This window comes from Lampetra fluviatilis, chromosome 18, assembly GCF_964198595.1.
Source record: "Lampetra fluviatilis chromosome 18, kcLamFluv1.1, whole genome shotgun sequence".
NCBI lineage: Eukaryota > Metazoa > Chordata > Hyperoartia > Petromyzontiformes > Petromyzontidae > Lampetra > Lampetra fluviatilis.
Window position 1 is genome coordinate 5,560,087 of NC_136292.1, and position 27,274 is coordinate 5,587,360.

The following is a 27,274-nucleotide window of genomic DNA, read 5'->3' on the forward strand; positions in this document are numbered from 1 at the left end:
TTACTGCTAGGTATAAAACCAGTCTCTGAACACTGGAATGAAAATCGAAGACGAAATTCTCAACAACAACAAAGACAACACCCTCCAAACTAACCGCGCTTATTTCTCAATGAAAAAGAAATAACAACCAAAGGCTGCCACTTATATAAGTGACGGCACGTGGGGTGGGGGTGCTTGTCAGTCACCACGCCTCAATACCACCGGTCCCACGTGGCCGCGTGCCTGCAGGGCGACTTTAATCCACGTGGCAGGTCCAGCCAGTCGTGGTGACGTACACACCCCGAACGCCCTCTGACACACGATTGCATTTCGCAGTTCACTTCGGCGGTGACCGTATTGTCCGGATTGAACGCGACGTCCCGGAAAAGTCGGAATCTATGGGGTGTTTTTTTTGGGGGGGCTGGAGGAATCCGATAAGCTGTGAAGCTCTTTCTCACGGATGTCCAGTAAAAGGGGGCACGGGGTCAGAAAGTTGCAACAAACAATACGAAGACACGATGGGAGTGCAAAGTATAGGAAAGGTTAGCGAATCATGAAAAAAATATTTTACCAGGTAAAGCCCACTGAGTTATTAGCTAATTTTTCAGAAGCGACCTGGCCACAAATGATAGCTCAACGAAGTGGCTGACCATCACGTGGAAATGTATAGCAGACAAATAATCTAAACGGCAAGGTGCTTCTTAACGTGGAGGGGGAAACTGGAGGACCTGGAGAAGAACAAATCCACGGGAAGAGAGAGAGAGACATACGAACTCCAAATATACAGCAGCAGGCGTCGGGATCGGGATCGAACCCACGCCCTCCTGCATACCAGACGCCACCCCAAATTGTACCCGGTGTCAATATCTCGTCTGATACACAACTACACGGGACGTATCGATCCCCCCCCCCGCCCCCTCCCGCAACGTTTGCTTACCAAACTCCCCCCCTCCACCCAGTATATAGAAGGGGGAAATCTCTGTCTTCATAATCTGCAGAGTGCGGTTCAGAGTCCGGCAAATCGCACGCGCGTAGGGCCCGCATTCGACAGAGCCAGCGCTCGGCCATCTTACTAAGGGGTGGCAATCGCGACACGAGTGGCGCTACAGGCGATGTGAGGGCCCATTCCGCTCTTAAGGCCACGTTGCTTTAAAATTCTTCGTTCTTTTTTTTATCCCCCCCGTATGGCTGATGTCAAACTCCGGGCACTTTAGCTCCCCCACCCTCCCTCCACTTTGAGCAAACACGCGTTTGGAGTAGCTTGCTACTGCTATGAATTGCCACGTGTTAAGAAGTCACTTGTGGCCAGGTCACTTCTGAAAATGAGCTACATAGCTCAGTGGGCATTTTAACCCAAGGCCGTGATTATAATATATTGGTGGGGACACCCCCCCCCCCCATTATTCAAATATGCTCAAAATGACCCCCCCCCTCCCAATATATTGCTATAAAAAATAGAATTGCTATGCTATGTAAATAAAAACAATTTGCTAAACCTTGGCCATAATATCTAGACTTCGATTTAAAGCTTTCGTGACTGCAGGGATTCATCTTCTTGGTTCTTTCGGTAAAGTCACGTAGAAGGGAAGTAATAAAATAAAAAAAATAAAACACAATAAAAAATTTTGTGTTTTATTTTTATTATTTTATTACTTCCCTTCTACGTGCCTTTACCGAAAGAACCAATAAGAGAAATATCTGGACTTGTCTTCATATAAATCAATGCATAGATATCTGTTTATATGATTGTGGTTATGGTTGTAATTTATTAATCCCTAATCTCTGCCATTACATACAATGAAACAAGAAATGGTAAAAAAGTAAAAACAGAGCAATGTAATCCAATACGCTATTCGACATTATTGTAAAAAAAAAAGTCCATCCCATGTGTTAGTGCATTTTTTAATATTTTAGCCAGAAAATTAGTTTTCAAATTTAGATATTTTTCTGGGTTGGGACCCCCAGACACCCTGGAAGATTTGGTCCACCCCAATGTTGACTCCATGGCTACGGCCTTGTTTTTACCTGGTTAGATTTAAATATATATATTTAAATTTATATCCACACCTGCCATGGTCTGTGCAATGGATGCGGTTTAGGATGCACCATGGACTTTCGTGGAAGATCACACACCCAGAGGGAACCTGCGTTAGGGCTCCCGCAGACTCATTAATGTAACCTCCTACCTACGACCGACATGAATAGACACGCGTTGGGCTTGAGCATCGCGTGGGGCACACATCTCCATCGCGAGAGGTACACGATCTAAACGTCAATAGCTTAACACGGGGGGTGTGGATGGGTGTGTGGAGCGCTAGTCCCTGCTCACGGCCAACACCAGTGACGAGTATCTGAACCGGTCCCGGGTCTCCCCTAGGTCGACTCAGCCTCAAATGAGTATCTGGTGCGTTGTCTTAAATATCGCCACTGGGGAGACAAAGGCGGCCGGGCGTGGTGTTGGCCACCCACCCCCTCGTGTGCCACAGTGCCGGCCTTTATAGGTGCTCGCTAACAGCACTTGCCCCAACAGTCTGTTAAGGCTATACGGGGGATCTTTGTCTTTGCGTGTGTGGCTAATGTGTGTATGGCTGGTGTGTATGTGGTTGGGTGCGTGTGGGTGGCTGTGTGTGTGAGTGTGTGGGTGGGTGTAATTGTGTGTGGCTGGCTGGGTGGGTGTGTGAGTGTGTATTAGTGTGAGTGTGGCTGTGTGAGTGGCTGGGTGTGTAAGTGTGTGAGTGTATTAGTGTGTGAGTGTGTGTCTGTGTGTGTGTGTGAGTGTATTAGTGTGTGTATGTGACTGTGTGCAAGTGTGTAAGTGTGTGTAAGTGTATTAGTATGTGGCTGTGTATTTACCCCACGCAAGGTGGCCGGCTAAACCCCAACCCCCGTGACGCTCCCAACTTCGCCCCGCCCATCACCCCCCCATCACCCCCCCCTCTCCCGGCCTCTCCGCTGTAGCGATCTTGTGTGGAAGCCGACCGCCGTCTCGTGAGCCAGGCAGACTTCTCTCTCGCTCAGCGGGCGGCGAACAGCGGACAGCCGTGTCGAGTTAAGGTAAGAGGAGGGGGCATCACCATCATCATCATCGTCGTCGGCGGCGTGTCCGTGTCAGTGATCGTTCGCGTGGCGGTCAGCTACGAACCCGGCGACCCGAGTTCGATTTCCGCTCAACGAGGCCAACGCCGGTGACGATTGTCCGAACCGGTAACCTGAGGCCCTCCTCGGCCTCGGACGAGGACATTGGTGCGGGGAGACAAAGGCGGCCCCGGGCGTGGTGTTGGCCACCCTCGGGTGCTACTGTCGAGGATATAGGGAGCAGGCTAGATGTGGGGGGGGCTTTGTCTTCGTGGTTAAAGTTAAAACAGGGGGGGCCCTCTGAATGGGGGGCCCCCTCTGAATGGGGGGCCCCCTCTGAATGGGGGGCCCCCTCTGAATGGGGGGCCCCCTCTGAATGGGGGGCCCCCCTCTGAATGAACGACAACGGTTATGAAGAGGCGGTCAGTGGGCAACTAAATCCCCAAGTCGCCGCCGTATCCGGAGTGAAGGTATCCACCCCCCCCCCCCCTATTAGACCCCGTAGTGTCACATCCACTTGTGATTTGAAGGGTCTCCATCACGCGACGTGGTCGGTCGGTCCTGGTTGGAGGTAGGGAGACGTGGGAGGAGGGGGGGGGTGTTTGACCATACTTCACCACGCTGGACTGTGGAGGATGCCGTTTTGAGATATCGCTCACCGCACTCATTGTTAGCCTTGGCTGGTGATTGAACCCTGGCCGCCGTGGTCACATCCGAGCGATGATTACCCCCCCCACACTCGCCCTCCCTGCCTTTGGCTTTTGTTCTTAATTGTGCTGCCTTGTTAATACGCCCGCTGAATTGAACGTCGCTCATTACATCCAAGGCTACGTCTTCATCACACCCGTTGCCTTTCGCCTATAAGTAAAAACAGCAACAACATTGGGTAGCTGACGTTCTGCCGGGTTAATGCGATAACTTTGTGTGAGTATTCAATGGGTAAAGTTTGACTCGAGCAGACTCTGTGGCATCTACCCGCATATGCCACGTTTAGCAGCTGTTGCCAACGCGACCGATACGTGTGGGATGTATCCCAGCAGCTGTTTCTGTACTTCTATGCTTCCCCCTGTCAGCCCGTCTTCACCAAACCCGCATTGACCAGCGTGGTGAAGTATGGTCACAGAATCCCACCATGTCCGCCACGGCGTACAGCTGTTACGAGTAAGCTGTTCAAGAATGTAAATGTAAAATTTTTATTTAAAACTTTCGTGACTGCAGGGGTTCATATTCTTGGTTCTTTCGGTGAAGTCACGTAGAAGGGAACTAATAAAATAATACAAATATAAAACAATAAACATTCTCACGACGTTTCGACTGCAACACAATCAATCATCATCAGGTGTGAAATCAACAGCAAGAATTTTTTAAAAAAGTGCCACGTTTACCAGCTGTGGATTTCACACCTGATGATGATTGCTTGTGTTGCAGTCGAAACGTCGTGACAATTTTTATTGTTTAATATTTGTATTATTATTTTATTATTTCCCTTCTACGTGACTTTACCGAAAGAACCAAGAATATAATGTAAATGTAGTACAGCTTTTGAGAATGGGATTTGTAATATTTGTCTGCATGCCTCGGATTCTGTATTGGCCCTAGAAATACGTTGGCATATCTCAGCAGTCAGCCCATTTCTGTGATAGCTTCTATGAGATTACAACTCCCAAGTTATATTCCATGTATGAACCTGTAATAGTGTAATAGGATCAGAGTTTTGTTTGAATATTTGTTTTTACATCCGTTGAATCGGTAACGTGGCTCATCGAAATGGGCACCTCCGATTAGCACGGCTGGCTCAGTACGACACGAAAGAAGTTCAACGTACATACGTTTCTCCTGCCATGAATTAGACCAAAAATTATTAATTAGACAGTGCACAGGTTATAGACGTCATTATGTTGACTGTTAAGAACGTTGAAGTGGGGTTTGGGCAGGGTAACATCACTCGAAGGGACTATGAAGTTTGCTCGTGTGCCAGGTGTTGGGGGGGTTGATTGTTAACATCGAGAGGTGGTGACGAATTAGGTGGACGCCTTCATCAAGCAGTGGATGGATCCTGGCCACTGGTGATTAAGATCCTGCCCCTTATGCTGCATGACAGCCTATCAATCACCCCCCACCCAGAGTTACTCCCTTTAAGTTGTGACGCAAGTTTCCCAACTGTTGACGTAACGACAAGCGGAACTGCAAACACTAACGCGACAATAATAGCCCAGTTGACGTGAATGAACACGCACCAGTTTGGTACGATCATTTAGGCCACGATATTTCAAAATAGGAAATTCCTGTACCTGCTTCAGGTGGGTTCTCACTTACAAGAATGATAAATACTCAACTGACAAGCATCTGTTTCGTCACATGAAACCAACATTTTTTTCCCCTGTGAAATTGTTGACCATTAAACATTTTTCTTATTACAGAAAACACACTCTGGACCGCTTTTCTAATGCTGCTGAATTGCAGGGTGTTATAGGCAAGAACCAGACCTAAAACATTTTGTGCGGTAGATACAATTTTAAAAAATATATAACACCTCTTTGTGGAATATCGGTAATGTACATATTTAAAACTACACTTCATGTTTTAATATCGTGTTAAGTTAACAGATCTGTCATGTTTCTGCACAAAATGAGTGTGAATGATTTAATGTGATATTTTATTAATGTGCAAAGGGATTAATTATTTGACGAAGGTATAATGAGCTTACGTTGTTCAAACACTCGAGCAGATATCCTGCATGCCTTCTGCGGTCAGCCCTCTATAGCAAAGTAGAGTTGAGCTTGGTTACTACAGTTCTTGGCTGGGCAAAGTCCTGGGAGTGCCAGGTGTTGTAGGCTTGGGTTGCGAGGTAGTCAGGAGATGGCAGTACGGCGGTATATTTTGAATGCATCGGTGCAGAGTTTTGAGTGTGTTCCTCTCCTTGTATGCGTGGGTTATTCTCTGAGCTTTCTCCCACACGCCAAACACTCACGTGTCTTGAGATACATTTATATGAAGACACTTTATGAAATCAAATATTGCTGTATTGTTGAATAACATTCACAGGTTAAAGACATCGTCTTGACTGTTGTGCAAAGTTAGTGGGTTTGGGCAGAACACAGCACTAGGAAGGGATGATGGGTGGTTAATGAGACTAATGATGGAGTGACAGACAGACAAAGGAGGGAGGGGACGTGCTTGAGAGGGCATCCACCACGAAAGGACGTCCACCATCGCAGGTTTGTGAGAGATGGTGACGGCTAAGGAAGGCTTTCATCCAGAGATAGACTATTAAAGACTGATTATGATAACGATGATTATCTACAACAGAGATAGGGGGGATCCTTTCTTGACTAGGGGCCGAATAGGACTTTCTAATGCCTTTGCTGGGCCAAACTTTAACACGCGTATGTATGTTGAACATCCTTTATACTTAGCCAACCGTGCTAATCGGAGGTGCAAACAACACACACACACTTCAGTTAGTTCTGTCTCCGCAGAAGCCGGAGGAGACACCCGCCGACGGTCAGCCATGGCCACGTACCAGGAGTTCATCTCTCAGGGCGAGGAGCGCGACGGCGTGCGCTTCAGCTGGAACGTGTGGCCCTCGAGCCGCATCGAGGCCACCAAGCTGGTGGTGCCCCTCGGCGGGCTCTACACGCCGCTCAAGGAGCGGCCCGACCTCCCGCCCGTGCAGTACGAGCCGGTGCTTTGCAGCCGCGCCACGTGCCGTGCCGTCCTCAACCCGCTGTGGTGTGTAGCGCTGGCAGGGCTTCCACACCCACCCGAACCCCCCACGCCCCCCAAGCCTCACACCCAACCCCATGGAGTAATAACAAGTCTGACCTCTGACCCAGCAGCAACCGACTTTGTTTCCGGGGACGTTAATAAGATGGGATTCAGCCAGGCGTTGTCGCCTCGGAGATTGTAGGGGATTGTGCAGACTTGATTTTTAAAGTTATAATCTGGTTGTCTTCCACACCCCTCCCTCCCCAATTGTATTACAATTGTGCTGCCGGTGTGACTTTGTGAGACGGATAAAACCTGTGGGGAAATCTCGCAGAGCAGTGCAGCCGCCCCTTGCGCGTTCAAGAACGGCCCCACGGAAGCAGATTTTGCCGTGTGTGAGACGCATATCCCCCAGGGCTATGAGGTGATTAGGAGAGGATGGTACAATACGCATACAAAATCTGTGCTGATGCTGCACTGGCACTGGTGCACAAAGTTAATAAAAATATTAGTTAGGTTGCTGACCAATTAGCGTGAATTGATTTAGTTATCCCATCATGTGGTCCCATATCACACTATGTAAGGAATTGCCCCAAACATCGTGATTCTGGACTGTACTAAAATACAATCGTGAGCTTCATCAATGTTTTCCCGGATAAAAAAGGGATTTTACAATTCTGTATAGCCTTGAGCTGAACATCGCCGTCATTCGTAAAATCTTTTTTTTTACAGCCAAGTGGATTACAACGCGAAGCTGTGGGCATGCAACTTTTGCCTTCAAAGAAATCCGGTTGGTAATTTTTTGCTCTTTTTGCCACAAACGTTTAATTACAGGTTCACATAAATCCACATAGGCATTGAATTAATGATACAGAGACTCCTCAACTTACGAACATTCAACTTACAAACTTTCAGAGATATGAAGAAACCTGTCCGTATGTTCAGCTGCCTGTTCGGACCGAGAGTCGTAAAGTTCAATCGCCGTGAAATAGATGGCGATGGTGGCATCTACGTTTGCAGAACATTAAGAACCAGTGGCATCTACATCTACAGGATATTATACAAATTTTAAAGCCACTCCCCGTGTTTAGTCTACATGCCGCACAACATGTTTGGAAGGACAGGAGTAAAGTTGTACTTATGAACAGACCTCTGGAACCTAACTCGTTCATAAGTTGAGGAGTCCCTGTAAACATGCGCCTGTGTGGTTTGTGCATTGTTTGACAGTTTCCACCTACGTACGCTGGGATTTCAGAAGTGAACCAGCCTGCAGAGCTTGTACCTCACTTCTCCACCATTGAATACATCGTACAGGTAAGAACGCTTCTCGTAAGCTATGCCAACAGTGGTTTAGTTTACCATCGCCAAATTGACCTCACCTACATCTACGGCAGAGGTCGCAAACGGGTTTTGATTCCTTACCCGTACCCGGCCATACCCGTACCCTACCTGTACCCGGCCAGGTACGGGTAGGGTACGGGTATTGGGTACCTGATTGCGACCTCTTGGGATGAAGCCATGTTGCAGGCGCGGGTGGGTTGATTCTAGGAACTTAAATTGTGAGAAGAGACAAGACGTTGGGAAATGAGTGACAAACAGTTACTCACCAGTGACTCACGGTCTACCTGTACCCGTACCTGGCCGCACCAGGGTCGCAAACGGGTACCCGTACCCGGCCGGGTACGGGTAGCCGGGTATCGGGTAGGGTACGGGTATCGGGTACCCGGTTGCAACCTCTGATCTACGGCCCTTTGTCGGTCCGCTGCTGGATGAGAGCTCCCCATGTTGAGCGGTTCCAGGAGGGGTTATTCGACAGTACAGGCGGTCCCCGCTTTTATAGACGTTGCGACGCGTTCCTGATAATCCCGTCTTCATATATCTAGGACCCTGTTTTCCCACAGACAGTAGAATCAGTAAAAACATCAGCCATGTTTAACAGGGTTTAATATGTAAAAATCCACAAAAACATTTGAGAATAACAAAAGTCACACCGGAAACCAGACTGACCCTGTTCAGATGTGTTCGGAGTCATGTCGGAAGATGCATCGTGAATCTATCCATGGTGGCATTATATATACGTCGTAAATGTGGATCGTCGTAAACTGTAGACTGCCTGTACTCCATTGTGGTCAGTGCGGATTGTTTAAGGTGGCCAGCATAGACATGACAGCTTAGAGGCGCAGTGTTACTTTGGATTTTGCTGCAATTCCCTCTGCTGCCGACCATGTAGACCCAATTGCCTATGACAACCCGCTGTAAATTTAATGAAAATATGATAATGGCTTAAATGAAATTCGTGTCCCAATTCGGCACTTCAAAAGGTTGTCAGCAGGTGGTGCTAGCGTGAAGCGCTGCGCTCAAGAGGAGAATTGCCTGTCTTGTGTGTTTGAATGAATGCATGTGTAGCTCTATGTACGTCTAAATTCTTTCACACCGTACCTAGCCAACCGCGCTAATCGGAGGTGCGGGGAAAGAATAACAAACTAAACACAAAAAAGCAGTTCTAAAGAAGCGAGCTTTCAATCTGGATTTAAAAGTGCATAGCTCCAGTGGCTTCCTAATATCGGAAAGAAGAGCGTTCCGGAATAACGAAAAAGACCGATTGTGCCGTGAAATATGTCTATTGCATGCGCACTCAATCGATTGTCGCATCGAATCACTAAAAGTTGGCGACGACTGGGGGGGTGGGGGGGGAGACCTTCAATCAGAAGTGAGTTGACGATGGCCCACGACGATGACGACGACAGTAACGACGATAACGACGCGGGTCGCTGTCTGGCCCCTTCTCGCCCACAGCGCGGCACCACCCTGCCGCCCATCTTCCTCTACGTGGTGGACACGTGCCTGGAGGACGATGACCTGCAGGCGCTCAAGGAGTCGCTGCAGATGTCGCTGAGCCTGCTGCCGCCCGCCGCCCTCGTTGGCCTCATCACGTTCGGCCGCATGGTCCAGGTGCACGAGCTGGGCGCCGAGGGCATCGCCAAGAGCTACGTGTTCCGCGGGAGCAAGGACCTGGCGGCCAAGCAGATCCAGGTGCCTCCCGCCCCCCCCCCCCGACCAAGATCACAACTGTGTTGTGTCCTCGAAGTAATGTGTGCGGATGTACCACCTTTGTCCCTCAGATATAATGAGTGGGTTTGGGGTGAGTGGGTGGATGGGGAAGGGTTTAAATGCTAAAAGGGTGGTAATAATGGCACAGCCCTGCAATTCCTTACGCATGCCACTGCTGGCAGAGGGGCCCACACTAGAGGATGCTCTGGAGTGTATTTTGGCTTAATTTTCCATGCTGGCCAGACATATTGGAAGAGGTAACAATTTAACCCACCAATTTCCGACCTGCCAATGGACTGACAGTGTTGTGCTCATTTATACTGGTTTCAATTGATGAGCCGGGACATCAAATCAAACCACCGAACTCTGGGTTGCAAGACCAGTGCTCGCTCACCATTAAAACACGGCAACATCCCGACTCAATAAGTATGGAAAATATTTATTACAATCCAGTAATGGTTTTTGTTTGTTTGTTGTGAACAGGATATGCTCGGGCTGATGAGACCAGTTGCTTCCCAAGGTGGCCAGGCTCAGCCAGTCCAGCCTCAGCATTCTCCAGTTCACAACCGGTAAAGGCTTCTCCTCGGTGGTGACATCTGACGAAAACAAGAACAACAACAGCAGCAACAACAAAAGATGACGCAGTCCAGCCCTTTGACTTGCGACGCACGCTCACAACGCTCGCCTTTCTCTGCCAACGTCTGCAGGTTTCTTCAGCCAGTGCAGAACATCGACATGGCTATGACGGACCTGCTGGGGGAGCTGCAGAGGGACCCATGGCCCGTGCAGCAGGGCAAGAGGGCCCTGCGATCCACCGGCACTGCCCTCTCCATTGCCGTGGGATTGCTGGAGGTAAAGAAATTCACAGTGTTGCTCGCAGCAATTTGTGTCGGGAGGCTCTCCGACGCGTCTTCAGGAGCCGAGTTCGGTTTGTGAAAAAAAAAAACGGCTCCCAGCACGTGGAGCGAAACATTAGACATTGTGCCGAACAATACGCGGTGCGACCTGAAAAACACCGAGAAAACCTACGCAGTTATCGTTTTTGTGTCGGCAGTTGTTTATTTCTTTGTGCTGATTTGCAGTTGTGTTTTGCCTCCCCCACCCACTAACAAACTCCTGTTGTTGGTGACGCTCTTGAACCCGACAGTGCACTTTTCCCAACGCGGGCGCCCGGATCATGCTGTTCACGGGTGGGCCCCCAACACAAGGGCCTGGCATGGTCGTTGGCGAGGAGCTGAAGACGCCCATCCGTTCCTGGCACGACATTGAGAAGGACAATGTCAAACACATGAAGAAAGCAACCAAGGTTGGCATGCTGTCAGTTCACAAATTTGCTCGGGCTCGTTCCAATTTCCTCCACCTCTTGGCGTTTCTTACACCCTAATTGACAAGGCTAGGTTTGTGCCAACCTTGGGTGGAGATGCTTTATTTGTTTTTTTTTCCTCTGTTCGAGTGTCACGCAAGAAATTGGTCCTTTGCACAATGAGAACGATTTCTTTGGTGCGTGACACACTTTCTTGGTAGTTGACACTGTCCTTCTCAAGAAGGTTTGTATCCCTGGCTTGGTTTGAGGTTTGTGAGTGGCGCCTCGCATCGCTTTGCACCACTGGAGCGTTGGGATGTCGCGTAAGACTGCATCGTTGTAGCGCTCGCGCGTTTTTTGCACAACGCTCTTCTTTGCCTTCCCATCCCACCCCCGACCTCCGTGCACGGTCAGCACTTTGAAGCTTTGGCAAACCGTGCCACGGTCAACGGCCATGCCATTGACATCTACGCCTGCGCGCTGGACCAGACTGGTCTGCTGGAGATGAAGTGCTGCCCCAACCTCACTGGGTACACCACCTGCACCACGCACACGTGTTCCCAGACGCTATCTCCCTCGCCTGGTGTGCAGGAGGTCGTGGGTTCGGTCCCGACCCTGACGCCTGCTGCTGTATATTTGAAGTTTGCGTGTCTCTCTCCCCGTCGTGGGGGACGCACCGTCACCTTATGAGCTCTTCTGGTATTTATAAGCGCTCACTAAGAGCACTTGCCCCGGCAACCGATGCAGCCTACACGGGAGATCTTTGTACTTGTGTGTATTTGGTTTGGTCTAGCTTATGACCCCAATGCATTGATTGGAATGCAGTGTGTCATTATCTAATCGACACGTAGCGTTATTATCTAAATCAACCCAACACGATCCATGGATTTTGGAATGCGACCTAATTTGTCCTGTTTAGTGGATCAGATCTTTATGGCAAGGTGCATAAATACTGAGATAATTCGGACTTGAACTTATTATCTTGTAATCCAACCCCTTATACTGTAGAGGCGATAGCTGTTGGGCATCTACTTTTTACACGTTCAAGTAATTGTCATTAGATTGCTCTGTTGGTTGATCATTCCCATCAGATGAAAGTTGTTTCGGATCCGATCGATGAAAGTGTAAAGGTGTCCCTTGTGTATTTTTATTTCTAAGCGCGTAGGCAAATGCAACGACAAAATTAAAGATTGTCTCCGCGTGTGTCCCCTGGCTTGCGGATCGATGCAGTCGATGTGACGTTGTCGAGTTTTGTTCTCCAGCGGCTACATGGTGATGGGCGATTCCTTCAATACGTCGCTCTTCAAGCAGACGTTCCAGCGAGTGTTTGGCAGGGACTTCCAGGGAAACCTGCGCATGGCTTTTGGAGCTGTCCTTGAAGTCAAGGTGAGCATAGCAGCTTGCAATGTGAAACCCCCACTTGTGTGTTGTTTGCCCGAGTATGCACTTAACAGTACAGGGTGGTCCAGATGTATTGTGACCCCCATTTTTATTCTCTAATACTTCATATTTTTGGAAGTAACGTTTATTTAAAACGTAAATGGATATGCAAAGGAAAATAAATAGGGCTCAATTAATTGGAGGTCACAAGGCATTTGGACCAACCTGTATCATAATTAATAACAATTTACATTTGTAAGGCACGTTTCATCCGTATATCCCAATGCGCCACCGTGTATGGAAAGCAGCGAATAAACAGAACCTGCAGGGTAAACGGCCAGAACTAGGGGATAGAGGCCTATTTAAAGAGGTGAGTTTTTGAACAATTCTGATTGTCCTATGAGCAATGGCAAAAGTTTTCCAAAGCCTGGAAGCAGCACTGGCAAAAGCCCGATCACCCAAGGAAATTCGGCTTGACCTCGGAGCCATTCGAAGAAGGCGATCGGAATATCTCGGCGACCTCGTTGGACCATGAAAATGGATCGGTTCCCGTAAATATTGCGGGACTAACCCATCGAGCTCCTTGTAGGGTTTATCCAATATTGTTGCAACATTTCCAGAAATATTGAGCGATGAAATCGGCGGTTCTGTGGGTGCGTGGTGGATTACTCCAGCACAGCATCGTGAGAGATGCCGATGGCTTGGGGAGGCATTCATTCAGCAGTGGATAGATCATGGCTGATGGTGATGATGCGAGGTTTGGCAGTTTCATTGCGGCGTATGTGAACGCAATCCACTTGTGAGTCAATTAAACCTCTTGCATAAATTATTCGCAAGTCGTTTGTTTGACATTTATTTTTATGCTCATGACAGCAGTAATAATAAGTGATGGTGCCTTGTTAATCCACTGCTGGATGGAGGCCTCCCCATTCTGTGTTGGTCATAGAGATTTTTTTTTACCATACTTCACCAGTGCGCCGAGCGAATCCTGCGCTTGGGAGCTTAGAAATCCCTCCCAACAATGTGTTTTGCTGCTGACCACCACCTAACACAGCCCCGCAGCAGCCTATGGCAACCCGGAGTGCATGATGGCGACCCACCCAAGCACTGTCCGGGCTCAAGCCTGCTAAGATCCAAGAGATCTGACAATTTTGGTCAGAGGTGAATTTCCATTAGCTTTGCATAACCGATATAATCTGACATTGGATGCCTTGATTCTGTTAGACCACGATAGATACATTCGGTACCCGTGCACGTACCGCTTCTGGGAGGGGGAGTGTCCATCGTGCCAAGTGTAAATAATCTTTCGTGCTCTTCATTTGTATGGTAATTTCAGACAACGCGAGAGCTTAAGGTGTCTGGAGCCATCGGTCCTTGCGTCTCGCTGAACACCAAGGGGCCCTGCGTGTCTGAGAACGTAAGTCGCCCGCGTGACGATAAGCCGCCTTCCCCGTTGCAACCCGGCCGTTCTGGACGATAACCGTATAATTACACGTCGCTTTGATAAATCTGCATTAACTCGATGAATTACTCGCTGTTTATTTGACTTAATTAGGTTCATGTTTTCGCGACAATCGCAGCACGACACTTGTAATTAGCTCAGCTGGCCACAGCAGGGGTGTAATTACATGGGGCGTTTATTGTTTGAAGGCGCTGACAACAGAAAGTGCAATCAAGGGCTTTGTTGAAACAGCTTATTTCTTTCCACTGCTCTCAACACTTGAACGTTTTCAGAATGCCACGTGAATGGCGAGTGCGTTTTTCAGGTTAAATAAACATTTTTAAACGGGCGCGTGCGATTATGATTAAAGTCGCCCGCGCAGGCCGCTTAATGAAAGTGGCGATGCGCTTTGAGAATGCGCCGCGAGTGGTTGTTGCGGCTCTCGGACGTGTGAACGTTCCCGGGATGCGCTTCGCGGTGCTCGCCGCTGTCCTTTGCGCGAACACCGATAGCCGTGCGCCTCGGCGTTGAATTCTGCCGACAATCGTGATCCTCGCCGCAGGAGATGGGCATCGGTGGTACGTGCCAGTGGAAGATCTGCTCGCTGGATTCCAGCACTACCCTGGCCATCTACTTTGACATTGTCAACCAGGTGAGGGCCACCTAAACGCACCTAAACGCACCTTGACACACTTTTATATATATGTATGACGCACTTGCTGAGCACAAGCCCAAAGGCCTGAAACGTCGGTTGGCCAGCAATAAACACAACACAATCAACGTTGTTATCGAAAGAGTTGGCACATTCCTCGGATTTGAGCAAGGTTTATTTATTATAAGAGATTGCTAAATAGAGACAATGGGACGGAATTTCAGAGTCGAGCAGCGCGAGGAATGAAGCAGAACGCAAAGTGTTGCGACCTGCAGTGTGGGTAGGTGGATGGATGGATGGCTGGGTGGGTGGGTGAGTTGGTGGGTGGGTGAGTGAGTGAGTGAATGTCGTTGTGACCTGCAGTACGGTATCGATGAGACAGAACGGTCAGTCTGGTTGAGCGAGTCCTCAAGATGAGTGGAGGAATCAATGATTGACATTCATGGGACCAGTAACCATGGTAGTAGTAGCAATGGATGCGTTGAAAAGGTGGCACGTGACCATCGGCGAGAGAGTAAATGGAGTTAATCAGTAAGTGCTTGGACGGCTGCCACGGGAGTGGAGGGTATATGATGAGCAGTTGGGACGGGCTGAGTGTGCACCTTGTGCTGTGCTGCCACTTTGCATACCTGGCCTTGTGTCCTTGGACATGCGCAATGCCAGGCAGGTGTATCTATGTGAACCTGGCCTGAGCCACGCTTGGGTCATGGAGGCATCGGTTCATCAATTCAATTTATTGTCAAGGCTCACGATTCACGTGCCGAATTGCGTGTTAGAATCGGTGTGGTTTAAACAACAACATCTATGTGCATGATGTGAAAATGATGTGTTGTTACACTGATGCTAATGGAGCGATTTCAAATATATAAACGGGATGGAAATAAGATACATTTTACAAAGAAGATTGTAAAAACGAGACAATAATCATCAGAATTTCTTGCATTGAATCGGCGTCCCGATTTTATGACAATTCATCGAATCACTGGGGAAGTGAATCGCTACATCTCCACATTATCTATATATAATCTACATATACATGTAAAGGTGCATCGAAGTGTGTGCATAAGAGCCGATTATGTTAGATTTATGTTAATTATATGTTAACGATACATTTCGGAAATTAGAACGATCAAGACTCAACGAGCCGTACAAATGAAACGGAGAAGCGAGAAATACACGTGACGTAAAACGGGATAACAACAGTAATAATGTATTTCTTAATGAAAACAGCATTCCAAATTATGAGCCTTGGTCGAATCTGGGTTGGGTGAATCTTTAAATAGTTATTAAATACAGCTGATATGCAGATTGTCCAACTTGACTTGCACAAACTTTCGTGTGACGCAAAGAACGCAACACGGTCGGCTCGTGGGGACAACAAGTGATGACACTTTCAGTATGTGCGGTACGGTACATCGTGTCTGCATTAACCACATATAGACGTGGTGAACAAGCAAACGAAAACGTGCTCTGGTAGAAAATGCATTGTCTTTGGAACTGATTGGTCCACACCAGAGATATCTTTCTTTAGAGCCTAGTCTCAAACAGTGTTAGACCAGAGATCGCTAAAAGCGAACAGCACGAAGCTCTCAATGTCCTGATAGTGCATTGTTTTTGTGCTGAACGCCTTTTAGCATCCTCTGGTCTCATACTGTTTGAGACTAGGCTCTAAAGAAGTTGTCTCTGGTGTGGATGACCAATCAGTTTAAAAACAATGCATATAGTATCAGAGCACGTGTTTTGTTTGCATGTTCACCACGGGTATATGTGGATAATGCAGACATGATTCCTTGCAAAAATGTTTCAGTTTGGTGTTTTAACCTGTTTTATTGCCAGAAAGGGTCAAAACTATTCTTATACGTACGGTACGTTGACATACGTGCGGGGGAAGGACAACAAACTAAACACACAGAGCAGTTTTAAATAAATTAGTTTTCAACTTAGATTGCCTTCAAACGAAAGTAAACCGTCACCACCTTCTTACTTTCAGCTCCCTGTTTAAGATTTTTGTTATTTAAATAGATTGATTTCACTCCGCCGTGGTGGGTAGCGAGAGCTGCCCCGCGGATGGCTGGGGGCTCTGCTCACTGTGTCCTCCTTTGTCCCGCTCCGCCCGCTCACCGCTTGAGTCCCGTGCGCAGCACAGCCATCGCTTCCAGCGCTGTGTCATCGCCTTGCGAAATTTTCTGTTCGGGGGTCCATCGGCAATGCCAAGCGCCAAGATAAACGTCTCCTGCTTAGCCCGCGCAAGCCGTTGGGGGGGGCTCGCAGCACACCGCCCCCACCGCCTTTGTCTCCCCAGAGTGCCGATGTTCACACACCGCACCGGGTACTCATTTAAGGCTGAGTTGACCCAGGGGAGGCACGGCACCGGTTCGAATATTCGTCACTGATGTCAGCCGTGAAGTGGGATTTTCGAACGTGGGTTCATGGGTTCAAGGCACAGTGTGCTAATTGTAAGATTCCAAAACACGCACAACACGTAGATAAGATGTGTTCGTTTCCTTAATGGCCAGTGCAGCACACGCCACTTAATGTCATTGCTCGCTAGTTTCATGGCAACAAACATTAAAGTTTGAAAGCATTGGTAATAGGCGCCTCTGACCAAATCAACTGCAATGTGCTCGATCTCTTTCATAGCTCAGAAGCTCAGCAGCTCTAAGCCTGGATCGCTAGTGCGCCGATGGCCACGCACAAGTAGGTTGTCGTGGGGCTTGCGGGGGCTACGTTGCGGGCAGCAGAGGGCAGTGCAGCAGCATTCATTGCTGCACTCCGCTTCCAGTGGCGTTAGACGAGAGTACGCTCCCAGCATTCGCCAACCCGCACTAACCACAGCCCACTCAAGTGTTGGTGGAAGTGCCCCACCTGCAGTGGGCTCACAAAAGGGGTTGAGCCACGTACACATTTACATTAGCTGGTGTTCGTTCGGTCCCTGTGGTAGCAACAATCCACAGTGATGACGCAACAGCTGATAATTTGCATGCAAGTAGACGCACCTCTGTGAGAGGGAGTTGGCCCAGGGGTTGAGGGCGGAGGGCAGGCTGAGCATCCAGGAGGCGATGGCTTGAGCCGTCCAGGGAGCGGGTTTGCCCGTGAAGGAAATGTAGAAGCTGATGGTCATGTGGGGCAGCCAGCAGGTCAGCAGCGTGGCTGCAATAACACGAGAGAGACGAAGAGACGTTGGATTTTAATTTGGTCAGCCGGGTGGCTCGGAGGTGTGAACGCTGAGCTGCCGCTGCGGAGGCCCTGAGTTTGAATCCAGGCGGCCGCATGGGATTAAAACTGGATTCTCAATCGTCGTGTGTTGGATGGTCTCTCAGCTCGGTCACCAATGACTACAGGAAATAATTATCCAATTTAAATGTTGTTATGCCCTTGATTAGGCCGTGAGCGTTATGATGATCAGTTTGACTCTCTAGCGACAAACATTACTCTCGGTGGCAGGGTGGACGACAAAGTGCTGCTGCCCACTACTGTGCGGACAAGTGCTCACTTGAAGGGATCTCGGAGGTCGTTCTGCGACATCCGCTTCTGGATTGCAAGCCCAGTTCGCCGCTTAAATAATCGCAAAACGCGGCCCTTAGTAGATGCGCAGTTTCCTGCGAGTGGCCGCGGCTCTTACCCACGGCGGTGATGAGCATGACGGTGCACTTGAGGTAGCGGTTGGCCGGCACGTAGCGGCAGTTCTCCTCGTCGCACACGAAGGTGCCGCGCTTGGCCTGCTTGCACGCCGCGTGCACCACGTACGCGTACATGCCGCACAGCACCGCGATGGGGGCCGCCACCCCGCCCCCCAGTGCCAGCGAGCAGTACGCGCCGGAGCCCTCCTGCCGCACAAACGGGAGACCACCACCTTCGCCGTTTGACCGTCGCGCTCCCGAATACGGCGAGTCGCTCGCTCAACGCGTGGTGTTGGCGCAACGCGTTCTCGCTGTCGCGTGGTTCTTCGACCATTCTAACGCGGTGTCTGAGCTGTCTACGGCAAACTACTTTCTTGAGCTGCGTGGCTGATACAGTAGCGTGGTGGTGTACCCCAAGTTATTTGCCCCGCGCCATCTCACTGTGTGCGTACATCGTACTTTGCAAAACTTTATCGATACTCGGCACTTTTTGGGAAACGTATCTATTGCATTAAACGAGGACTTGGTGTACGGACAAAATCTGATGTCTGCTCGCCCTGCTGGGCAACTGGTACACCACCTTCCAAGCAGGTCGCAGACAGAGGTCACGTGGATGTCCAAGGTTGTATGCTGCTTGGACCAAGCATTGTTCATCATACACACTTTTTAACAAACTTTGTTTTCCTTGGCTGGACAGAACTCTGACACTATTCCCTAGGTTAGCCAAACATCCTGATCCTATGAGCCGCAAAAGCAAGATCTTCATATGGCTGAGAGCCACAAGATGCTGAGCAGAGTGGTGACGTGGGATGGTCATGCGGCCTGTTAGCTCGCACCGCTTGCCTGTGAGAGTTTTGAATTTAGAAATTTGCGGGAGCAACCCATTCGGGGGGGAGTGCTAATGGCCGAGTGCCCTGGGCCGCTCCTTCTTCCACATATTTCTTTGAAATTAAATACTATTGAAAGGTTCAGAATTGTTCACGTCGAGACGCACTCGGGCTGCCCGGTAGTCACATTCAGCTCGCGAGCCGCTGTTCTGGTCACCGCTGCTCCATTCCGTTGCCGTAGCAAGTTGCCATAACAAGTTGCCGTAACTGCTCATAATGAATTCGTTGGCAGCGACTTCGCCGGCAACGATTGCCCTGAAAAATTGCCCGAGTCGACCGGGACAAAGCGTTGCATGCAGTCGTCTATGAAATGCCCCAACATCTCAAATTTGACTTCTGGATACAATGGGGCAAGAGCCGACTGCGGTGGTTTGGTCGGTCACACATGCAGGAAGGAAGTCTTAAGGAATATATTGTGAGGGAGGTGTGGGAGAGGAAGGGCAATGGGAGGAGGAGGCACTGCAGGCGGCCAGTCAAGAGGTGGATGGATTGCGTGAGTGAGGGCCTAAGAGACCTGAGGACAATGCAATCTGGATTTATAGTGTCTAAATTCATCCCCGTTTCAAGATGCTGCATAGAACAGTGGGACATTGGTATCCTGTGGAAATGGAGCTTGTTTATTTATTTTATGGAGGGAAAGAGGCGGTCAGTCGCAGGCAGAGAAAACTAGGGGAAGGTCTTGAGCTTGGACCGGGCTGTCCACAGGACGGCTCGCCAACGACATTCGATTCGTAGATTTTTTTTCCTTTAAACCACTTCTCAATCTCGCGATGCGCTCAAGGCAGATTCTCTAGAGCAATGGTTCTCAACTTTTTTTGGCCACTGTTACCCCTTATTGAATTTTGTTTCAACCGAGGACTCCCTTGCCTGACCGAACATGGTTCTGTAAGTAAATGTGTGAATGATGAACATCAATATTTTATCCAATTGTCCATTTCTAGAGGTATCCTAACTAGCCAAGTAACTGCAAGCAAATAAAAAATATATTCAACGGACGCTTTCCATGCATGGCGTACTTTGTTTGCGCTCGCTGGTTTCTCTTGAAATCGTTCGAGGTTCCCATATGGAGTCAAATTGCATTGTAGTTATTTTATATTGGCAGATTCATACGCGATTATTCACCAAATGACTCTCACGTACGATATAATTTCAAACATTTATGAATTCGTTGGCAGCGACTGTCGCCGGCAACGATTACCCTGAATAATTGCCCGAGTCGACCGGGACAAAGCGTTGCATGCAGTCGTCTATGAAATGCCCCAACATCACGTTTCTATCGGGCAAGGTACGATCCCTACTTAATTTTCATCCAGTCCTTGGCCACATCAAGTTCAAGTTCATTTATTAGGTATAGCCCTGTGAGCCATTCGGCTCTTGAATCGAGTGCAACCGCAACAAACAAAAACATGAACAAAAAACATCTTAAGTGAATGTGACTGAGTGCAAACAGAAAATCCAAGAAAAGACAGTAAAATATTGCAGAAAAATATTACACATGAGGCCCACCACTTCGAAACGGCCCGCAAACGGTATTTACCCGTCACTGGCAGCGTGGTAGGCGGCCGTCTCTTTCCCACCTGTGACCCCCGACACCCAGCGTGTTATCTCGTGAAAAGCAGCCGCCGTTATGGTATTCGGTGAGCTTGAATTTATTGGTTGCGTTTATTATTCGATATCACCACGACGTGTGTTGATGCAAGCCCCCCCCCCCCCCCCCCACTTCAAAGACGTGTGAAAGTCCAATTCGATGCTCGGTTCCGAACCGATTCCACCTCTTGCACCACCGTCCTGGGACATTGACACGTGAACCCCCAGGGGGTCCGCGTACTCCCCCCTCCCCCCCAGTTGCCCTAGAGAACGAAACGGCAGGGCCTGCGCCTTTCTCCCCCTTACCTCGAAGAGCGGGGTGCACATCCCCGCGTTGGCGTTGTAGCCGTAGCGGCCCAGTCCCGCGAAGGGGAGGCTCGCGATGAGCGCCGCGTACGTCCACACGGCGGCCAGCGCCAAGCCCGAGCGCGTTGGCGTCAGCACCTTGGGTCGTCGTCGTCGTCGTCGAGCTTCCGTTAGGCGCAGAACGAGAACCGCAAACCGCGCGCCCCGTGGCAACGGGATTTAGGTGCCCTACGGGATTTTAAATCTCGTAGGGTGCCATGGGGGTAACATGTTAACTACCTCACCTGGTTCTGATGACAATGATGACGATGATGACGATAAGGATTACGTGCAGTCATTGCATCCCTTTAACTACGCCATCGCCAATCATGATGACACGGATTGCATCGCCATGCCGTGGCGGCGAGATATTAATGGGCTACCTCGCCTGGTATACAGGAGGTGGTGGTTTTGATCTCGACCCTGACGCCTGTATATTTGGAGTTTGCACGTTCTCCCTGTGGTCGCGTTGATTTTTCTCTCTTCATCTATAAACATGCGTTTCGAGTATTTGGCTGCTTTAATTTTCCACGTGATAAGCCACTTCGTTGAGCTATCATTTGTGGCCAGGTCGCTTCTGAAAGGTTATATCTGGTATAATTAAAAAAAAATCAGTTTATAGTTTAAATCCAGGGCTACGTGGAGGGACAGCCGAGGGACGGTACAGAAATGTTTACAGCAACTGATCCATCTTTATACGCCAACGAGATCACTGAGATGTTTGGATCGCCTTCTTTATATAACTACTCCGAGGTCAAAGCTCTGTTCCTTGGGTGATCGGGCTTTTGCCAGTGCGGCTCCAAATCTTTTAAACTCCTTCCCTTTGCTAATAAGACATTGAGCGTCGTTAGAGATATTTAAGTCCGTCTTGAAAACTCACCTCTTTAAACTGCCCTTCAAACCTAGTGCTGGTCGCTTACCCTGCAAGTTTCGTTTATTTCCGGCTTTTCATACACTGTGGCGCATTGGGAATCTACGGATGTAATGGGCCTTAAAGATGTAAATGATTATTATGAATTTACATTGCCGTACCATGCTTCGATGTTCTCATGTCAAAAGAAGTTCAACATACATACGTGTCGCTGATCTCTGCCTTCAACAATCTGCACTGACCAGCATCATTACATAACCCCCATGACCTCCACACAGTATGGGGGGGCCTCATCCAGCAGTGGATTTATAAAAGGGCTCGAACTTGTGCAATGGCTCCGCGGGCCGCAGTTTTGTTGGGCGTTTTAAGGTGACGGGCGGGCGTGTGCAACGATACGTAAATAAATAAGCTAATCAATTTCTCTTTTACCTGGTAAAGCCCACTGAGCTATTAGTTCTGTTTTCAGAAGTGACACCTGGCCACAAATGATTGCTCAACGAAGTTTATCATCCCGTGGAAATTTATAGTAGCCAAATAATCTAAACCCACGTTTCTATCGGGCAAGGTACGATCCGCTACTTAATTTTCATCCAGTCCTTGGCCACATCAAGTTCAAGTTCATTTATTAGGTATAGCCCTGTGAGCCATTCGGCTCTTGAATCGAGTGCAACCGCAACAAACAAAAACATGAACAAAAAACATCTTAAGTGAATGTGACTGAGTGCAAACAGAAAATCCAAGAAAAGACAGTAAAATATTGCAGAAAAATATTACACATGAGGCCCACCACTTCAAAACGGCCCGCAAACGGTATTTACCCGTCACTGGCAGCGTGGTAGGCGGCCGTCTCTTTCCCACCTGTGACCCCCGACACCCAGCGTGCTATCTCGTGAAAAGCAGCCGCCGTTATGGCATTCGGTGAGCTTGAATTTATTGGTTGCGTTTATTATTCGATATCACGACGACGTGTGTTGATGCAAGCCCCCCCCACCCCACTTCAAAGATGTGTGAAAGTCCGATTCGATGCTCGGTTCCGAACCGATTCCACACCCCCCCAACGCTAGACTATTGCCAGGCAACCCTGTAGCGTAACCTTAATTAAACAGAGGTTAGCAGCTAAACAGAATGAGCAACGACACTTTATGCCCTTGTCGATGGTGCCTTCTGCTTCAGGTCAATCGCCCCCCCCCCCCTACGTACGTGAGCAACGGCTGTGCCAACAATTCTTTTGACCTGGCTTCAGGAATTTAGAAGGGGGTCTGAGGATGGGGATCGTCAGGGGGGGGGATTAGTGTGGATTTCCCAAGGAGCTGCGGTTGGGGGTTTGGGAGGTTGCGGGGCCCCACCTGCGTGTGCGTGAGGGAGAGGCGGATCTCGAGAAAGCGGCCGATGCTCAGCCAGGTGATGGAGTGCACGGCCATCACCTGCAGCTGCACAAGGACAAAGGTCGCCGCGCGGCACGCCTCGTCCCCCAGCAGCCCGGCTTGCCGCGGCCGTAGCGACGAGGGTGCGGGAAGAGCGGCGGCGAGGCAGGGTGGTAGGGAGGGGAGCCGTTAATGATCAGACACTCATTGCATTTCGTTATTTTACAATCGCAGTTATCGTGCACACAGAGGCACCGAGGACTAAAGTGCCATGCTGCCAGCGTGTGTAATCGATGGGAGTTAAAACTAAAACTAAACTATTGAACTTTCTTGACTTACCAGGTAACGCCCACCGAGCTAGACGGCTCTCTTTCAGAAGTGACCTGGCCACAAATGATAGCTAACGGCTTATGTGGAAATATATAGCATCCAAATACTGTAAACGCATGTCCGTAAATATGGAGGAAAAATTGGATAACCCGGAGAAAAATCCACGTGACCACAGGGAGAGAGATGTGCAAAGTCCAATATACAGCAGCAGGCGTCAGGGTCGGGATCGAACCCACGACCTCCTGTGTACCAGGCGAGGTAGTTAACATCTCCTAGCCACCGTGATGATGATGATGATGATGAGAGAGAGAGACACCGCAAACTCCAAATATACAGCAGGCGTCAGGGTCGGGATCGAACCCACGACCTCCTATATACCAGGCGAGGTAGTTAACATCTCCTAGCCAACGTGATGATGATGATGAGAGAGAGAGACACCGCAAACTCCAAATATACAGCAGCAGGCGTCAGGGTCGGGATCGAACCCACGACCTCATGTATACCAGGCGAGGTAGTTAACATCTAGCCACCGTGATGATGATGATGAGAGAGAGAGACACCGCAAACTCCAAATATACAGCAGCAGGCGTCAGGGTCGGGATCGAACCTACGATCTCCTGTATACCAGGCGAGGTAGTTAACATCTAGCCACCCTGACACGAGTTAACTCGTGTCTTGAATTGGGCAAGGTTAACGATGGAAGCACGAGGAAAGAAGCGAGCTGCAGTGCGGCGGTTGGACACGGTGTACGTGAGACGCGACGGCGACTCGCGTGAGTGAGAGGGAGCGACCGCCGCACTCGGTGCCGTCACTGTGCGCGTTTTGGGGGAACGTCTCATTGACCATCCCCCCCCTGCAAAAGCGCCCCGCCCAGCATTTGTTATTAAACTGGAAATATACGGTGGGGCAGAGAATCCCTCGGTGAGGAAGTTATTGCAGGCCATATACAATGTGCATTAAAAAAATCTTGCACAGACAGCGTTCCTTTGCGGTTGTGAATTTTAAATGTAGAATGAAAACGAATTTTTTTTTTGCGTTTCAAATGTTTTCCCCCGTCCCCGCATCTCCAATTAGCACGTTTGGCTACGTACGGTGCGAAAGAAGTTCAACGTACATACATACATACATGCAAACGTGTACACACACGCACGCACGTACACCGCTGCAATTTTCACATTGTCGTAACACACGGTACAATTATATTGTTCCTTAACGCATGAACAGACATGCGTACTTACAATGAATGATTATAGGCTGAACTGTGCTTGAGATTGCAAAGTGAAAAATTCACCACAGTGCCAAAAATGTATTATGATAATTTAATCACTTGAATTGCAGCAACCCGATTCGTGACAGTTCATGGAGCCCTGAGAGTGAGTCGTGACACGCGTTTACTTATTGGCAATATATGCACACTTTGTAATTTTTGCCTTTCCAGGAAAAGGCAGCGGTGACGGTGACGTGGTTAAAATGACTGTCGCATCCTTTTCACCACTCATAGCTATTGTGTATCATTCAATAAACGCGTCACGATTTTATCCTGCCAGCAAATTCCTGAATACATATTGTAGCCCATTGTAACTTAACGTACTCATTCGAGCTGATGACCAAATTGCGTACAGTGCACCTGATTTTGTCACGTACTGGATGCCAATCAGAATTAAGTCCGGATAGTGCTTGGGTAGGCTTCCACCATACAACAAACAGGTTGCTAGAGGCTACAGGGCTACATGTTGGACAGCAGAGGTCAGTGAAACACAATCTATTGTTGTACTCTATGTCTATGTCCCTTCTTCTTGGCTCCACGTTTTCACCCACCCAACTCTGAGCCAACTTGGTGAAGTGTTTTAAATAATCCTCACAACATGTATGGCATTGACAGAAAGAGAAAGAGACCAATCATCCAGCAGTGGATAGACAAAAGGGTTGTCGGTGTACATTTTGTTAATACCCCTGTTGTATGTATGTTGAAGTTCTTTCGCACCATACGTAGCTGGCCGTGCTAATCGGAGGTGCGGGGGAAGGACAACAAACTAAACACAAAAAGCAGTTTTTAAGAAATTCATTTTCAATCAAGATGATTTAAAGGTGCGTAGTGTAGCTCCAGTGGCTTCCTAATATCGGAAGGAAGAGCTTTCCAGATGGCCGCAAAAGCGCATCTCAAAGCGCCGCGCGATGCAGTGACCGTCTTTGTTCGATGGCGAGCCAAAAGCCGCCTGCTGCGACGATGACCGGAGTCTTCTAGACGACGGTAACACCGGGCAGGCGGGGGGGGGGTGGGTTGGGAAATGAGAGCCAAGTAAACGACACCACCCCTACCTTGGTGCGCGGAGGCCAGCGGCAGGCCGATGAGCCCCACCAGCCCGAGGGCCAGGTCGCACGCGGCCAGGTGGAGCATGAAGGCGTTGGTGTGCGCTCGCAGGTGCCTGTACTCGGCGAGCAACAGCAGGTAGAGGAAGTTTGAAGCCACCACGAAGAGGCACGTGCATACGGCCAGCGCCGTGAACACCTGCTTGTGCACCAGCTCCATTCCCGGCAGATTGCGCCCCCACCCCCCCCCCCCCCGCTTCTCCGTGAGCCGCGTACCACCCTGGGCGGTCAGGCGCCGTGCCCGTCGAGTTGTCGTTTTTTAGATAAAAGCGCGGAAGCTGTGACGCAGGTTGTTATCGCTTCAAAATTCGTTTTCCGTTTGCGTGGTCGACCCGCCTGCCGGGTGGTCTTGTGCGGTGAGTTTATAGTCGATGTGAGCGCAGGTTTAAATGTCCGGCCCGTGATAGTGAATCATAGGGCTAGCTTCTCTACATTATTTCCGCAAGGTGGTCTCTCTCTTAAAATTTTGCACCGAGCGTGTGTTTAGCATTTGCCAGAGTCATTCATTTTGTCTTGCCACACGCTTTAAACGTACATGTCTTTATATATGTACGTGCGTGTGCCTTTCTAAAATATACTACAGGATCCGATAGTAGTTTTCAAGTTATATGCGGTTAACGTGCGCAAAGCAATGGGAAGGGGAGCGTTCCTCAGGTCAGGCGCGTCCGCGTGTCGCGCTCGTGTCGGGCGCGGCGGTGATAGCCGTCGTACCTCTTTAGCCGTGGCTCCACCTTCGTTTTGGTCCCCTTACGCGGCTCTGCGTGTTTGTAATTGAATGTTCCTGCAGGTGGGAGCTAAATATAATCTGGGCGCTCGGGATTGACGGAGCAGCGGGATCGTACTTGGATGGGGAAAAATATTTCGCTTTGTGGTTTACTAATTTGTAACGCAATCGTGAAGCGTTCTCGTCCCCGTTACATGAGTTTATATTTTGTATGGTTGTGTGGTCTATATGTAAGTTTGACGACGATCATTTACAGCCTTTTAAAGAACACCGCTGCGTCTCAGTCGTGGGGGTTGTTTGACCTTTGACCATATTGGACCATGCTGACCAGTGCAGGTTGATGGAGGGGGGTGCCCAGGTTGGGGCAGGGGTGGGGGGAGGAGGGGCTGGTGGAGGAGGTATGGAGGTGGGACGCAGAAGCAGTTCAGATGGCACTCGCCACTGATGTTAGTCGTGGTTGGGAATCGACGTCAGGTTGCCGGATTCTTATGCTAAACCCTGCGCCGCCACTCTCACCATGCACATGCATTTATGTATGTTGAACGTCTTTCGCACCATACGTAGCCAACCGTGTTAATCGGATGTGT

The 27,274-nt window shown here is 49.3% G+C and overlaps 1 protein-coding gene across 1 annotated transcript in view; it reads left to right on the top strand.

Moving 5' to 3' along the window:
* Positions 1-2,910: 2,910 nt before the first annotated feature.
* The window catches only part of LOC144937127 (protein transport protein Sec23A-like), a 35,285-nt gene continuing 10,921 nt past the window's right edge, over positions 2,911-27,274 (top strand). The window contains exons 1-12 of the mRNA XM_078864415.1: positions 2,911-3,033; positions 6,534-6,786; positions 7,495-7,552; positions 7,990-8,076; positions 9,559-9,795; positions 10,297-10,382; positions 10,521-10,665; positions 10,961-11,119; positions 11,531-11,646; positions 12,379-12,502; positions 13,833-13,913; positions 14,500-14,589. Coding sequence (XP_078720541.1) covers positions 6,566-6,786; positions 7,495-7,552; positions 7,990-8,076; positions 9,559-9,795; positions 10,297-10,382; positions 10,521-10,665; positions 10,961-11,119; positions 11,531-11,646; positions 12,379-12,502; positions 13,833-13,913; positions 14,500-14,589 — 1,404 coding nt within the window. The 5' untranslated portion in view covers positions 2,911-3,033; positions 6,534-6,565. The remainder of the gene's footprint in view (positions 3,034-6,533; positions 6,787-7,494; positions 7,553-7,989; positions 8,077-9,558; positions 9,796-10,296; positions 10,383-10,520; positions 10,666-10,960; positions 11,120-11,530; positions 11,647-12,378; positions 12,503-13,832; positions 13,914-14,499; positions 14,590-27,274) is intronic.